The sequence below is a fragment of the Hevea brasiliensis genome, chromosome 17 (assembly GCF_030052815.1).
Source record: "Hevea brasiliensis isolate MT/VB/25A 57/8 chromosome 17, ASM3005281v1, whole genome shotgun sequence".
Taxonomy (NCBI): domain Eukaryota; kingdom Viridiplantae; phylum Streptophyta; class Magnoliopsida; order Malpighiales; family Euphorbiaceae; genus Hevea; species Hevea brasiliensis.
Window position 1 is genome coordinate 52,689,651 of NC_079509.1, and position 16,195 is coordinate 52,705,845.

The 16,195-nt window shown below is 30.1% G+C and overlaps 1 protein-coding gene and 1 long non-coding RNA gene across 7 annotated transcripts; both read left to right on the plus strand.

Annotated features, from left to right (window-relative positions):
• Window positions 1-26: 26 nt before the first annotated feature.
• On the plus strand, window positions 27-9,071 carry LOC110664980 (flavin mononucleotide hydrolase 1, chloroplatic). 5 transcript variants are annotated; one of them, XM_021824901.2, is made up of 7 exons: window positions 30-307; window positions 634-709; window positions 2,736-2,787; window positions 3,674-3,788; window positions 3,867-3,937; window positions 6,655-6,742; window positions 8,424-9,071. In XM_021824901.2, the coding sequence occupies exons 1-7, from the start codon at window positions 93-95 to the stop codon at window positions 8,551-8,553; spliced, it is 747 nt and encodes a 248-aa protein (XP_021680593.2). In that variant the 5' UTR covers window positions 30-92; the 3' UTR covers window positions 8,554-9,071. The 5 variants fall into 5 exon arrangements, with proteins under 5 accessions (XP_021680592.2, XP_021680593.2, XP_021680596.1 ...); XM_021824900.2 differs by having other exon boundaries at window positions 27-307; window positions 3,674-3,937; XM_058139119.1 differs by having other exon boundaries at window positions 267-307; window positions 2,666-2,787; window positions 3,674-3,937.
• Window positions 9,072-9,710: 639 nt separating this feature from the next.
• LOC110664981 (uncharacterized) lies at window positions 9,711-10,785 on the plus strand. Of its 2 annotated transcripts, XR_009145796.1 has the most exons (3): window positions 9,711-10,152; window positions 10,291-10,332; window positions 10,467-10,785. It is a non-coding gene; the product is annotated as an uncharacterized LOC110664981 (long non-coding RNA). The 2 variants fall into 2 exon arrangements; XR_002496774.2 differs by having other exon boundaries at window positions 10,291-10,785.
• The last annotated feature ends 5,410 nt before the right edge of the window (window positions 10,786-16,195 follow it).

Genomic DNA, 16,195 nt, shown 5'->3' on the forward strand with positions numbered 1-16,195 from the left:
ATATATACTTAAATAAGCTCACAGCTCACACTGTCGTGGGCAAGAATTTTCAAATATATATATGAAAGATTTGATTGGATATGTAAAACCAAATGGCAATGCTCTTGAGCCTGAGAGTAACCACAGGATTCTCTTTCCAAAGTTGCAGAAAAATGAGTGTAAATCCCACTTTCAGCGGCCAAAAGAGTCGCATAGCCTCCGCCGCATCCTCCCAGAATATTGATAGAAAGCTACCCATATTGCTTTTTGATATCATGGACACCATTGTTCGAGACCCTTTTTACCACGACGTCCCTCCCTTCTTTGGGTATTCTCAATCTTCTCTTTATTGTGGAACAATTGAATTAAAATGCCAGAAATTTGCTGTTTTTTGGTTCTGATTTTGCTTTGCTGATTTGTTGGTGCTCTTGATCACTTTATCATCATGAAGTTGTAAATGGGTTTTCGACTACTGACCTTGAATATGGTATTTTTGATTTTGTGCATTGCAAAGTCATTTGCATCTCTACAACTACAAGTGTATCAGTATAATTGGTTTTCTTGATGGATGGTTACTACTGATTTAATTTTTATGACCATGAAAAATGCTTTTTCTTTTCTTTTGAGATAATCAAATCAGATTTTTATCTGCAGAATGTCTTTTGAGGAACTGATAGAAAGTAAGCACCCAACTGCGTGGATTGAGTTTGAAAAGGGGATGATTGATGAGGTAATCTTAATTGGTGTTGGAACATTGTATATTGTAAGATTATTATTGCTACATGAAGAATTTGTATGCAGTTGAAATGGAGCTCGGTATTGAGGCATCTTTATTGGTATATTGAATGGTGAAATAACTTAAAATTGCTAATTACACCTTTGATAATGTGGTTTCCAAAGCCATAACAAACTTCTGATTTCTTGAATGCTATTTTCCTATGATGAGCAAAAATTCTTTACCGCATGTAATGAGCTTGAATTTATTTAATTTTTCCTAATTGTTTCAAGTCATCAATATGATACATATACTTGTTCAAGTGTACTAATTTTGGGCGGTGTTAGGTGATGTTTTATAAGATTAAAGATTTTATTTTTTCTAGTTTTTCGTAATTGTTTCACTTCATTAATATGATGCATATACTTTGTTCAATAGTACTTATTTTGGGGTGTTTAGGAAATATTTTGTAAAATTGAAAAATAAGGGCTGAATGACTAGTAAGTGCTGAATTTTAAAACGCAAAAATAAGTTGTGGATATGTTTATATTGTTTGATAAATATAGGGAAAAGTAAAACAAAAAAGAAAAAGTATTGTGAGATTTTGTGCTTTCACACTTAGGAGCCAATGGTCCAATTTTTGACAATATGGTAGTCTGAGCTTTTTTCCATTAGCACTTAAAGGATACATGCTTTAACATTGTTAAATTTGATCACATGGCAGTGCACAATAAATAAAATAAATTTTTTCTTTTCATTAAAAATTGTTAATTCAATTTTTCTTTTTTGTTTTCATGTTATTTGTGGAAGCTAAGAAAACTTTTAAAAAATAAACTTTTATTAGACTCGCACTGCCACGTTAGCAAAATTAACAATATTAGAGCATTTTTCCTTAAATTTCTAGTAAAGTTCAGGATACCATTTTGTCAAAAATTGAACCATAGGCCCTAAGTGTTAATGCACAAAATCTCAAGGTAATTTTTTGTACTTTTTCCTAAATATAATAACACAATTTGACAAAAGGAATTTTCAATTTGGTAGAATAGTGTGGTTATGATGATGGTGGAGGCAGTGGGGAACTAGGGATGATGATCAGCGTTTAAGCAGTGGTTACTGGTTAGTGGTGGTTATAAGGTTGTGGTGGTGTTGTTAGTGTGACAATAATTACTGTGCTTGTAATCCTTAGCAGTAATAGTGATGATAATGCCGGTGATCATGATGGTGGATGTGGGTAGTCGTTTCAGTTTTAGTGATTGTGTTGTTAGGGTGGCAACAAAAGTGACAATAGCTTAGTTGATAACAATCAAAAGTAGCCAAAATATGGGTGTGGATTCAGTTGAAGGGATGCACTTGCTTTAGGTTCCTCCTAATAAGGTGTTGCAGTTGGTGAGAGAGGACTCTCAGGCCTAGATTGATGAGGGCTGGTTGATTTCTCTTGTTGTTTTCGGGTTCCCCCCTTCTTTGTATCAAAAGAAAAAAGGTAGTGATTATTGTGTCAATTGAGAAAAGAATCATTATTGGATTGAAAAATTAAGTAGGAAATTTCCACTCAATTTATTGAGTGATTTTAATGAATGAAGTTCTCCTAGTTAAAATATTATCACCTCCAAGTTAAAATATTATTACTCTAATAAATAGTTAAGTGTTAGCAAAAACAATTGTGGTGTCAAAAAATTTTAATTATAACTCCATTGAGCACCTTTTTTGGTTACTCACTTGGAGTTACTAGCATTCTATTGTGGAAAATATCCTTTTATTTTTTGTTCTTTGAAAATTCTTGAAAAGGATTGTTGCCAATGTTTGAACCCTTAATCTCTTGCATGGAAGTTGATTATTTATCGATGGCCTTTTATTATTCTCTTTCTGCCTTTCTCTTATTTTTAATATTTTCATTTTATTGTTCTTCCTTACTACCACTCTCTCTCTCTCTCTCTCTCTCTCTCTCTCTCTCTTTGTCCCTTATCCAAACAGCCTTTCTTTCTCTAACCTCCAAAAATCGCATCATGTCAACCTTTGATGAAGAATATTTTTTCTCCTTCAGATGCAGCTGTCCAAAAAGTTCTTCAAAGATGGAAGATCTTTTGATTTGGAAGGTTGAGGATTTGGTATTAGGAGATGTTATGTTTTGTTGATCTTGTTGCTGTTGATTAGCATTTTTCCTTTTACCTGGCTATGCTGACCATACTAACATGATGAGATTTTAACTAAATATTCAGAGTTGGTAGACATTCATGTACTTCATCAAGCTGTTCTTTCATCACATGCTAGTCTCTACTCCTTGATAGCACTTTTTCAGTATAATTACCACTGATTGACTCATGGGTAATGGTAAACAGATTTATGATTTTGTTACCCATGGTGTCATAGGCTTGTAAAAAGTTCCACATATCAATGTTTAGAAAATTACTTCCCCACAAGAATTGGGACACCATGATAATGAAACCAAATCCTATTTTATGTCTTATTTCCTATTTAATCTTCTTCTTTTCCCTTTTCTTATTCACAGAAATATGCTGTCATTCATGATTTATTGTGCCTGTTGGCCACCTGCTGTGGTTTATGGTGCTGTAAGACGTTGGATATTTGCAGAGAAAATATTATCATATGATAGGAACTTTGACATGTGCCATCTACAATTTTCTAGCCAAATATGTTGCAATTATTCATTTTGTAATACCATTTGCATTTCTCATTGCATATTATCCTTTTGGAAAATATATTATGCCTTTTTTTCCCTTGGTTAACTTTCATGCCCATTTCATAAATTACTTAGCAACTTCTTCAATCTAGGCTGCAAATGGTGGTTATGCAGTCGTGGTGTGATATCATTTAGGCTAGGAGAAAAATTAAAATTTTCTTAGTTTTTAACTTCTAATAGTATGATTTAAAATAAGTGCTTATATAAGCAGCATGTTTCAGTGCTTTTGCTTTTACTTCCATGATTACAGAGGCACTAACTTCATTGATTTGTCTTCACAGGGCTTAAAAATTGTATGAGGAGAGGATATTCCTACATAGATGGTGTTGCAGAGTTGCTTTATGATTTAAAACAAAATAACTATGAGATGCATGCTTTTACAAATTATCCCATCTGGTATGATGAAATAGATTTATCATATTATCGCTTACGTGCTGAAATGGCTCATCATCCTCTTCAGATTGTGATTTATAGGTATAAAATGATTGAGGAGAAGTTAAATATCTCAACGTACTTATCCTGGACATTTTGTTCGTGTATATATGGTATGTCCAGTAGTTTGATCTGTCTACTCTGTATGCGAATGTCTACACGTCTACACATGCACGTGTTTGCCTGTGCACTTGGTTCAGTAGCTTAGGCAGGATTTTGGTTCTTTGCCATTCATTTGCAATGTTTATTCCTTTTATGTGGCTCTTAATTTATTTTAAATGTTTTTTCTAGTATTCTAATATCCTTATTTATGTTTTATTGTTTCATTCATTTACTACTTTTTTGGGATGAAAAAAAGTGCAGTTTGAGTTCGCTAGAATAGTCGTGATTGAATTTTATTTTTGTCTGTATCTTTGAAATGGAATACTTTAAATCAATTTGAAAACAACAAAATGAAACGGAAACAATTCAAGAAACTTTTTTTCTAAGCAGATAGTATCAGACTCAAAATAACTCCATTTCCATTATGACTAGGGGCATGCAAGTTCAATGTTAGGGTTTTAGAAACCCTAACAGAGATTAAAGAAGAAATAGAAGAAAGAGAGATAGAATAGGTAGAAGAGAATAAGAATTGAGAGAATAAGAATTGAGAGAATAAGAGAGATATTGTATTTCTTGATAATTCTTGGAATGGAATTACAAGAAAAGCACAATTGAGCTATATAGGCTCATAACAGCAACTGCCTCAACTGATCCAACAGAATCAGTTGCTAAAACTACCCTTCCCGCCAATTACAACTGCACTATAATTCTTTACAACACTACTTACACTTTATTCCTATACTTCTTCCTATAACATGTATCGGTTCCATTCCGTCTTGGTTCTTGCGAAGAACCAGAACCTATCATAATCAAAATTTTGGTTACTGTTCAAGTCTTGGTTCTTGAAAAAAAAAAAAATGCAATTGTTGTCATGAAGAGTCGAATCCATAATAGTTGAATTTGAATACTAACATTCACTTATATATAATGTCAACTTTACCATTAGAATAAGAAACTAATTATAATCAAATTCATTTTAATCAATTTAAGTTTATTAGTAATTATCGGTATAAAATTAAGGGATTTGAGAGGTATTTTTAGACATAACTTACAATTTATTCTTGCATGGTTTAACTAGTTATAATGAAATCAATTCAAGGACTAGAATGTATATTATATAATATACTAACACTCTTATAATTAAGGACTGTAAGTTGATTTAATTCATTCATTATAATTATTAAAAAAATCTAAAGAAATGGAAGATAATATTAAATTGTATATAGTCTATAATTATAATTATTATATATATATACATACACACATGCATTTCTATCTTAATTGCACATAAATATGTACAATTATATTGAAATTATACAATATATCTACAAAATTATAGGAAAACTTATGTATAAAATCTGTTTTTCTATTCCTTTTTGATTCTTGATGGAGAACAAGAACTACAACCAAACCAAAATAGTAAAATAAAAAACAAATTCAGTTTGGCATGGTTCAGTTTCTATAATAATGATTTTTTTTTTTAGTTCTGGTTCAATATAGTTCAGTTCTTTGGTTCAATCTTGCACAACCTTAATCATAACATGTTTTGTTCCTTCAATGGTAGGTTTGAACTTCTCGAGTTCTTGTTGAGCTTGTTTCTTATTAGAGATATAAAACTATTCTTAGAACCCTCACCTATAAGTTTAAACTTTTAGGTTGAGTAGTTTTTTTACATGATATTAGAGCCTTTCAAACCGAAAGGTCTAAAGTTCGAATCCTAACAACCCCCATTTATTAATTAAATATTTCAGTACAAGGTAATGTGGGCTTGCCCTTGTTCACGCTTCAAGTCCAATGGGCATTCGTGCGTGGGGGTGTGTTAGAGATATAAAAATATCCTTAGAACCCTCACCTAAAAGTTTAAGGTTTTAGGTTGAGTTGTGTCTCGACATTTCTTAACAATAGTAGTTTGACTTTTTGTAAGAATCAAATGAAACAAATTATCAAATACCAGTTGGTATTCACTTTGGCCAAGAATCAATTGGCAGGTTTTTTATGTTTTTTTATTATTGAGTGTATGGTACTATAGTCATCGAAATTTTGCCAGTAGATGACCTTGAGTTTCCATTGAGAATTGAACCAGAAGTGGGAATCAATCAAATCTTCATCCCCTTTTCTTGAGTGTTTGCTAACTTAGAATGAAGAGAATGGGAGCTAGATATCATATCAAATATAAAAAGGTCTATGTAACTTGATATCTGCATAAAAGCCAGGTGTCACAACTCAGGAACTAGTAAAGTAAGAACTAGTAACCTTTTATTAAGATTTCCAAGTATGACACATGGTTATGTCAGTAGAAATATACTTGTTTTATACCATTAAACTTGCATTAGTATTTCACTGATAAACATGTTCAATGGTATTGGAATCGTTTCTAAGGTTATAAGGTCTCGAGTTCAAGTCTTCATTAGAGCCACATGAACCAAAAAAAAAAAAAATCATGACCTGTTTCCCCATGACATGGGTACGTGCACATGTTTTGGGAAGTATATGCTGATTTTGGAAGATTGTTGATCTTATGCCCTCTTTTGCGGCATCATTTCAATAGGCTACCAAGATAAGGTTTTATTTTCTTTTCCCCTTTAGTTATTTATTTTCTTTGTTTTGGTTGTTGTTGTTGTTATTAATATTATGTGGTTATATAAATTTCTGCTGATTTATGCTTTAAATGGTGATTGTAAATAGTGTTGAACTGATTTTAATGATGAAGATCCACTTTATATTTTAGGAAAGAGGAAGCCTGATCTTGATTTCTATCTGGAAGTGCTTAGACATCTTAATGTTGATCCAACAAGTTGTATTTTCGTTGATGACAGGTTCTCTTTCTTTTTGCCTCAATTATATATATACGTAAATTTGTAATGGTGTTGGAATTTTGATTTCTTGGCCAGGTTTATGTTTTCCTGATTTCTATGGTTAATGCTATGATGAATTACTATTTACCTCCAGAGGTTAGATCATAATCACTAGTAGGTTCCTATTGTTTGAAAAGCAAATTAATTGGTTTGTGACATTTAATTCAGTTAACCTTTTATTCTATCCATCCACTTTTCTATTAGTCAACTTTTAAAACAGTAGTAAAAGGTAAAATTCATGTGAAGTTCCAAATATACTGCCTTTACCAAAAAATTTCCTACAGATATTATTTAAAGAAACATTTTCAAACAATCTTTTTCATTTTCAAACAGTTTTTTTTTTATAGTTTTCAAAAAGTTAATTTTAAAAAATCAAAGAAAAAATTGTTATTAGTTGTTTTTTTCTCTTTTTTGGAATTTTCATAGGCATTTTAGATTTGTGATTACTTTTTTAACAGCTGACTAATGTAAAAGTGGACAAAGGGACTAAATGGTTAGTCGAATTAAATGCCAGAGGCCAATTAATTTGATATTCAAATAACAAAGATCTACAATTGTGATTATAACCTAACCTTTGGGACAAATAGTAATTCACCCTTAATTTTACAACCAGTACACTAAGAATATACTCAAGATTAATGTTTATGAAAGATATCAACAAGATAAGTGAATGAGAAGAAGAGGGAGCAAAATCACCTCCTCATGCCCTCCAATTTCATACGCTTTTGAATATAATTGAAGAGACCATAAGAAATAAAAATAAAAGAAAAGACAACTAATTGTCATGTTACATTTCCAAGAAATCCTCAATCACATGATTAGAAGCCTTTTAAAGATCCAAATGCAATCTCGTAGCATCATTAACAATTTCATTTACCACCATAACATCTTAAGTTTGCCTTGTTCTTTTTTATTTTTCAACACATCCATTTAATTCAATTGCATTTGAAACTCTTAAATTGCCATACCAAAAATATTCAGCTCTGAAACTTTTCAACATTTGTACTATCTCAAGCTTATTTTCACTCACCATCATTGAAATTGTTCCTAATGCACTTAAATGTCACTAAATTTCAATTTATTGCTTAAAAAAATCCTTGCACATCAATTTAAATGTCATTAATATCATTGATTAGTATTTCTGACCAATGTTCTCAAAAAAACGTGTAATGATAAAAACAATTTCTCAGTACCTTGTTTTTACAATCTTCCAAGTTTTCTACAAGTTTCTCAGTACCTTGTTTCTGGTCTCCTAGCAAAAATTTCTTGCTTCACACAATCTCAGCATTATTAAATACCTTTTATGGCTATTGCTATTATTTCTTGTTTTTCCGTGTTCTTTTTAAAGCAATTCTGGCCTCTTTATTGCTTGCAAGTGAACTTTGAAAGCAGCTCTTTTCCAGGCCATCACATGCACTTGTGGGACCGAATTTCCTTTCTAGATGTCAATAGCATTTTAATTCTTTCTAATGATTCTTCCATTTCAAGGAACTGTGGAAGTTGAAGGGACTTGTCATATTTTGTAATTAGCTTAGTATTGGTTTAGTGTAAGTGCCATCATAAAGTGAACACACAGTTGCTTTATTATGTAATGTGATTTGCTGGCTTCACTTTACTAATCTGCTGCATGGAATCACTACAGGTTGACAAATGTAAAGGCTGCAACTGAAGTTGGAATTGTTGGCCTTCATTTTAAAAGTGCAAATATGCTGCGTGAAGATCTTTCTCGGATAGGGATTAACATTTCAGCGGATGAACATCACAAAAACTAAAGCATACAGAACACACATCTTGATCTCTAATTTCATTAACGGTCTTACGGTTACCCTTATTGTTCCTGAAATGATCAGTGCAATCCGGCCACTAATTCATGTTATTATTAGCATTCTTTTTGCTATATATGTCCTGGTTCAGGTTTAGAAACACTTTTCTTCCTGATTTTGATAAAAAAAAAAAAGGCACTGATTTTGCAAGTTCATTGAATTTCTGCATAAATCTTTGATTTCCTGGTAAATTCCTTTTTTACATGCCACTTTTCACCATATTACCCCGTTGGTTGTTGGTACTTATTCATTGATCTGGAGATTGAAACTGAGAACTCAATGAGTTTCTTTCAATGCTTTTCACTATAGTTATCTCACCATAGCAGTCACACTCATCATCCATATATTTAATGTCATATGGTTCAATTTTTGTTGGATGCCAGATTGTGTTTAGAGTTGGAGTACAAACCTTTTTAACAAATAGAGTTGAATGTTGAATAAAGATCCGTATGGCTGATTTTTAACTAGTTGGGATTAAGACCTAGTTGTTGTTTGTTTTAATCTTAACTTTTGGGGAAGTGATTAGTGAATTTTGAATTTTATTGGGGGACTTGATCAGTGGCTATTAAATTAGTTTTTGAATTCTATTGTGGTCATAAACATCAATTTATTATAATTAAGGCTTCATTTGTTTTACAGAAAATAACTTGTTAATGAAAAATATGTTCTAAAAAAATATTTTTTATAAAAATATTTTTCGTTATTTGTTTGTAATGTTAAATTAATAATATATATTTATTTTATATATATATAAATGTGCTCACATTTTAATAAGATTATCAAAATTTAGGAAATGGAAAATTACTTCTTATTTTGAAAAATAGAAGTTATTTTCTTAAAAATAATTTAATTTTTCTTTGATCAGCAAAATATTTTTCGTTAATTACTTTTTCTGAGCGCTCTGAATACTAGAAAATGCGAAAATTGTTTTTTAAGAAAATATTTTTCGTGAAATAAATAGAGCTTAAATCGATAAATCTTAATTTTATGTAACAGAGCTTAATTGAACAAAAATCTTTGGATCATTTTATATTATTTTCTTAGGTTGATTTCAAACGATATTAGATCTTTTTTCTATTGAATTTGTTAGTTTTCCTGCCGTGTATAAAGGCTCTCTCTTCAGTTAATGACTCACAAGTTTCGGTTTTCATTTCATTTCTTATTATGGTCTCAGAGCAATAACTGCTCATTTGCATTTGAGATCTGAATCTGTTTTTCAGTTTTTGTTCAATTTTCCCTCATTTTCTATTTGTTTCTCATCCGTTTCTTGATCAAGATTGTTAATCAAAGTTCGTGGCAACTGAATCTACTTCTCTATCTGCAAAATCAAGCTCCGGATCATTTGACAAATTCATCTAATCCATATTTTCTGCATCCAAGTGAGAAACTAGCCTCGATTCTCGTATCTCCAGTTTTTACTGGCCCCCATTGCCATTCATGTGCAAGAGCTATGACGATGGCATTGCAATCCAAGGATAAATTGAAGTTCATTGACAAATCTCTAGAGATGCCAACAAGCACTAATCCTTTGTTTTCTTCTTGAGAAAGGTGCAATACTATATGGTGTTATCTTGGATCACACATTCTCTGTCGTATTCAATTGCACGCAGCATCTTATGGATTAATATTGCATTTGATGTCTGGAACAACCTCTGAAACAGATTTTCTCGGTGTTTCGTATTTTAGGTATTTTAGATCTGCAAGAAGAGATTTACAGTTTCAAACAAGGTGATTTACTTGTCACTGATTACTTCACTCCATTGAAGATCTTGTGAGATGAATTGGATAATTTTAGGCCAATACTTCAGTGCTCATGTCCTGTTCAATGTAAATGTGATGCACTTATAGTTTTTCTTCTCCAGGAGCAGATAACAAAAGATGTGATACTCAGAATATACCAAAGTCTGCACCTACTGTGGTAAGCCACATCACACTGAAGAAATTTGCTATAAGAAACATGGATTTCCACCTAGTTTTATGTTTAGAAATTCTTCTGGTGTAACCATCAGTAATGTCTATTTTGACTCCATTAAAAATTGTGACAAATATGCTAGTCCTGATAGATCATAAGAAGAACATGAGAACACATGCTTTGTTTTAGCTCCATAATAGTGTCAACGTTTACTGGCCCTGATCCGACCATCTAATTCTAATCAAGGCTATGTTTGTTTTGATGGAAAATATTTTTTGTTATTTGGTTACGGGTTAAACTAATGATATGTGTTCTTTTGTTTTAAATGAAAGAACACACGCACGCAGAGGTTCAGTGACGAGAATAGACTACTACCAAAACTGTGGCAATTTTGATAGTATCCTTATTCTTATACAAACCCCCCACCCACACACACACACGCACACACACTTCACAGGTGATGTGAGACGTCGAAACGCCAACTATAAAGTCCATGCAAACGCAATACATATATTTTAATAAGATTATTTTATATATTTATAAGTATTTACATTTTAATAAGATTATCAAAATTTAAAAAAAAATAATTTAATTTTTTAAAGCTATCTTTCTTAATCTTTTAAACGCCAGAAAATGCATAAAATATTTTCAGAAGAATATTTTTCACATGATAAACGGGGCCCAAGACTCACATTTAAACAATCAAGTAAGCAGTGCTATTCATCCATTTGTTACCCCCCTATCCAATCATGTTTGTGATCCTTGTCACTGTATTAATCAAACTATTTGTGTAAAGACACCGCAGCAAAATGTTGTGGAAAGGAAGCATGGGCACATTCTAAATGCTTCAATAGGCCTTGTCTTTCATGCTAATCTTCTTAAGGTATTGCGGTCCTATGTTGCGTTACATTCAATCCATTTCATCAGCATGTTACCAACTCCATTACTTTAGAATACAACACCTTTAGAATTTATCCATAAAACTGTTCCAAATTTCAGCACCTTAAGAGTCATTGATTCTTTGTGTTTTGCTACCTAAATTTGATCCAAAAGCTCACAAATATCTCTTTCTTATATACAAAAAGGTAGTTATCACATACACTCAATTTTATGAATATTTTTATAAAAATTATTAAATTTTAAATTTTACTTAGAAAAGTCACTGTGATCAGAAATACCCATGCAGCAACTATATTACAAATAAAATTATCTAATTAATAGTTACTGGTAGAGAATAAATAGAGAAAAATGAGAGATTTGATGGCAAGAAAGGTAGTTGCATGCATTTTATACATTTTATTTTCTTTTTTTAATAAATTAATAAAATAAAGTAATTTTATTTATAAACCAGTTGGTAATAAATCATAAATTAAAAGTTTTTATAACATCTTTAATTTTCAAATAATTATTTTATATATATATATATATATATATATATATATATATATATATATATATATATATATATTATTCTAACTCTGGTATTGTGGACTTCACGTATATACTTTCATTTCGTGGAAATTGGATCGTCGCTTGGATCTGCAATTTCGGGCCGAGCAGATAAGTTTCTAGAACCATTTCAGAACCGAGTCAAGATTATAGGCTACCCTAACATTTTCAGACGTTCTAGATGCGTTCCAGTTGTCAGATTTGACATAAGTAAACTCGAACTCTACATTACTCAATTTTTGCCTTGTAGTGGGTTAGAATAAAATTTATAAAATATTCGTGGATGATAGGAAAATTACGATTCCTATTGCAATAGCCTTATAATATTGTTAAGGACAACGGGATAGGTTTATAGAATTTTTAAAGTTAGTTTGAATAATTTTTGAAAAATATTAGTTTTGAAATCTTATAATTGAGTTGTCTGATGTTGTGATTATTATTTGATTTGGAGGGCCCAGGAGGGGCCATATAATGATGATGAAATATGGGTTGAGTTTAAAAGTGTTATTTAAACCATTTTGCAGGTTGAGTAGGTCATAGATATAGGAGAGACTCTGTCAGATTTTCAGCACAATTTAGGGTGTCTTTGGTCTTTTCTAAACTTGTATTGAGTCAAATATATTAAATAATTGCAATGAAATTGTCAGGTAAGCCGGGATAGCCTTTCTCCTCCGCCCAGCCGCCGCAGTGACCTCGGTTCAAGTTTGTGAATAAAATATTAATTTTAATTGTAATTTCGATATTATTATATGTTCAAGCATGCCCATGCATTACTTATAAATATGTATCTATGTAGTTAAACACTAGGCACGTTTTATATTGCATTCATAATTGTTGAAGTGTCATGAATGTTGTTTGTGGTAATTTAGAGCAGTGTGTGTGTGGTATGGTATTGGATATGGACAGGACGGGTAGACACGACTTGAGAGACACTCGTTGAGACCCGGTCTTTTAGGGTAGACACGACTTGAGAGACACTCGCTGGGACTCCGCATTTGGTTTATTAAGCGAAAAGTTCGGCTTGATAGACACTCGCTGACAGAGGTTGGATTAAGAGGGCTGTATAGGGGATCAGCTCTCATATATGTATTGCTTGACAGTATTAGGTGTGTGAGTGCTCCAAATTGCCTTTTTGCTGTTATTATATGAAAATTATGATGATATTGCATTTCATTCCACATAGTGCATTAGCTTTAAATAGTTATAGAGATTATGATTAAAATTGGTATTTTAATCTCTAAGTTGAATGCTCACTTCTGTTCATCTATTTTTCCAGGTTACAGAAGGATTATTTGTTGTGGCTAACCTGCTCTTCTTCTTCGCAGGTCCATTAATAGTATTTAATATATTTTGTACAATTAAGTTAAATTTTAGACTCATAATGTATTAGAAGCACTTATTTTATTTTGGGCCTGTATTATAAAAGTTATGTTAGACCTATAAAATTATTAACTGTATGCATGATGGGATTGGATGAGGGAGCTGAGCTCCCATTTGAGTTATGACCCTTTGATTATGATTATGTGGAGGGTGAGCTGAACTCTCAAATTTATTATATATTGTGTTTACAGGTCGGACGAGTCAAAAACTCCATGTTAAATGGTTCATTTTATGGTCAGACTCTGTCCGGTTGAATTCTTGAAATTGAGCCCAAATGGGCCTTATAGTTAGGTTGAGGAATAGTTAGGCTTACTACGGGTCTCGAGGGTTTTAGGCTGGCCCAGGTTCTAATGCCGGTCCGACTCATAGGTTGAGTAGTGACAAATGTGGCTATAAATATAAATTTGCATTAATGCTCTATTTGTTTCACGAAAAATATTTTTCTGAAAAATATTTTTTATATTTTGGTGTTTGAAGTGTTTAGGAAAATTGATTAACAGAAAATACTTTTCTGATAAAAGAAAAAATTAAGTCATTCTTAAGGAAAATGACTTCCATTTTCTAAAAAGATAAAGTCCATTTTTTAAATTTTAATAATCTTATTAAAATATAAACACATATAAACATATATGAAATAGAAATGTATCTTTAGTTTAAAATTGTTACTAAGCAACAAAAAATATTTTCATAGAAAAATATTTTTTAAAAAACCTAATATTTAAATTTTTCTATCTAATAGGTCAAAGTGAACACACGTGTGTAATGAACTCCACAAAATTATAATTATCAAGTAACTAAATTAGAAAAAAAAAATAACAACTATAGATTAATTTATTATTATTTTCATATAAAATCACTATTTCATAATATGATTTATCAAATATATGATAAAAAAAAAATGAAAAGACTAGAAACTCTAGTCCCCCGTTGAACGCAGCCCACCTTTTTTGGCTTTTAAACGGCAATGCATGAATAATGGACGGTGACCGACCTCTCTTCCTTTCCACTTTTCATATTCCTTTCCTTTCCTCACAAAGCGGAACTCAGCCTTCCTCCATCCATCACCAACCATAAGCCTATAACCATTCTTGTACTGTTCTTATTTATTTTTTTCATGTTTTTGTCATTATTATTTGAAAATTTTATAATTTGATATCTGAATTTTACTACTTTATTCCGAAATTTTAAAAATTAATTATTTAATTTTTAAATTTTAAAAATAAATTATTTAATTACTTTAATTTTGATATATAAAATAATTTAATTCTCATAATTTTAAAATTTTTAACAATTTAATTTATTACTATAAGAACTAAATTATTCAATATATTAAAATTACAGACCTAAATTATGATACAATTCAAAATCTAATAGCTAAATAATTAATTTTCAAAATTTTAATAATTAATTTATAATATAATTTAAATTTTAAAGATTAAATAATTATTTTTTAAAATATATAGACAAAAGTGTAAAATAAAATAATATTTAAAAATTAAATAATAAATTTTCTTATTATTATTTAATAAAATAAAATTAAAAAAAATCCCTAATAATTGATACACTTTCTAGATACAGAATACAAAAGAATCTTTGATTACAGCAAGAACAACTGCTAATTCTATCTGGAAAATATTGATAGAGATAGACTTGTAAATAAAGGCACATCAACTTTTTCCCCATTTTTTAAAATTTTTTTTATTCTTCTTTATACTCATTGTATTAAAACAGTAATGCCCTGCTTCAACTGTTTGATTCACCCTTTTTTGAGTTTTTCTCATTGAAACAAAGTCAGAAGTAATCATGCTTTTTGAATTTATCTATCTTAGTTATCTTTATTGATTTAATAAATATTAAATTTCTATCTTAAAATTAATTTTATTGAATTCAAAAAATAAAATTTTTTGATAAATTATAAAATATATTTAATGTATTAAAAAATAATACACTTATTATTCATAACAGTCATCATTTGATTTTACGAGTATGAAACTCATTACTTTATAAGTGAGGGTGCACATAAATACTTTAATATAACTGTAAAGAAAATAAGAATAGTGTGTTTAGATGAAGCGCATAAAAATTTTATAAAATAAAATAAGATAAGGTAACGAACATTAAGGTAGAAATTTTTTTTTTTTAATCTGTCAATTTAATAGTTTAAAAAATTAAATGTTCTTCTACAATAGGCCCAATGTAAAAATACCTCTAGAACCGTGTAACACTTACTTAAATTCTTTAAAGAGAGAGTATCATGATAATCTGTTTAATAAAATGAATTGCTATCTTAAAATTAATTTTATTGAATTCAGAAAATAAAATTTCTTGATAAATTATAAGATATATCTAATGTACTAAAAAATAATGTACTTATTACTCATAATAGTTATCGTTTGATTTTAAGGGTATGAAATCTATTACTTTATGAGTGAGGGTGCACATAAACACTTCAATACATTTGCAAAGAAAACAAGAATAGTATATTTCGATGGAGTATGTAAAAGTTTTATAAAATAAAATAAGATAAGATAACGAAAGTTAAGATAGAAAAAAAACCTTTTTAATATGTCAATTTAATAGTTGAAAAAAATTAAATGTTGTTATAAAATGGGCTCAATATAAAAATACTTATAGGACCGTGTAACGTTTACTTAAATTTTTTTAAAAGAGAATCTCACGATAATTTATCTAATAAAATACTTTGGTAAGTTAATTAAGAAAATATTATAGTATTAGATATGAGGAAATATCTCAAATGTAATAAATAATAAGATACAAATATATCATAGCCGATTACTTTATTTATTCATATAATATAATCAATGTAATATGATAAATAACTAATTAATG

Excerpts from the sequence above, each read along its gene's own strand:
- LOC110664980 (XM_021824900.2), top strand. The coding sequence starts at position 93 with ATGGCAATGCTCTTGAGCCTGAGAGTAACCACAGGATTCTCTTTCCAA. Across the intron at positions 308-633 it reads GACGTCCCTCCCTTCTTTGG|AATGTCTTTTGAGGAACTGA; the intron begins GTATTCTCAATC and ends TTTTATCTGCAG. Across the intron at positions 6,743-8,423 it reads TGTATTTTCGTTGATGACAG|GTTGACAAATGTAAAGGCTG; the intron begins GTTCTCTTTCTT and ends GAATCACTACAG.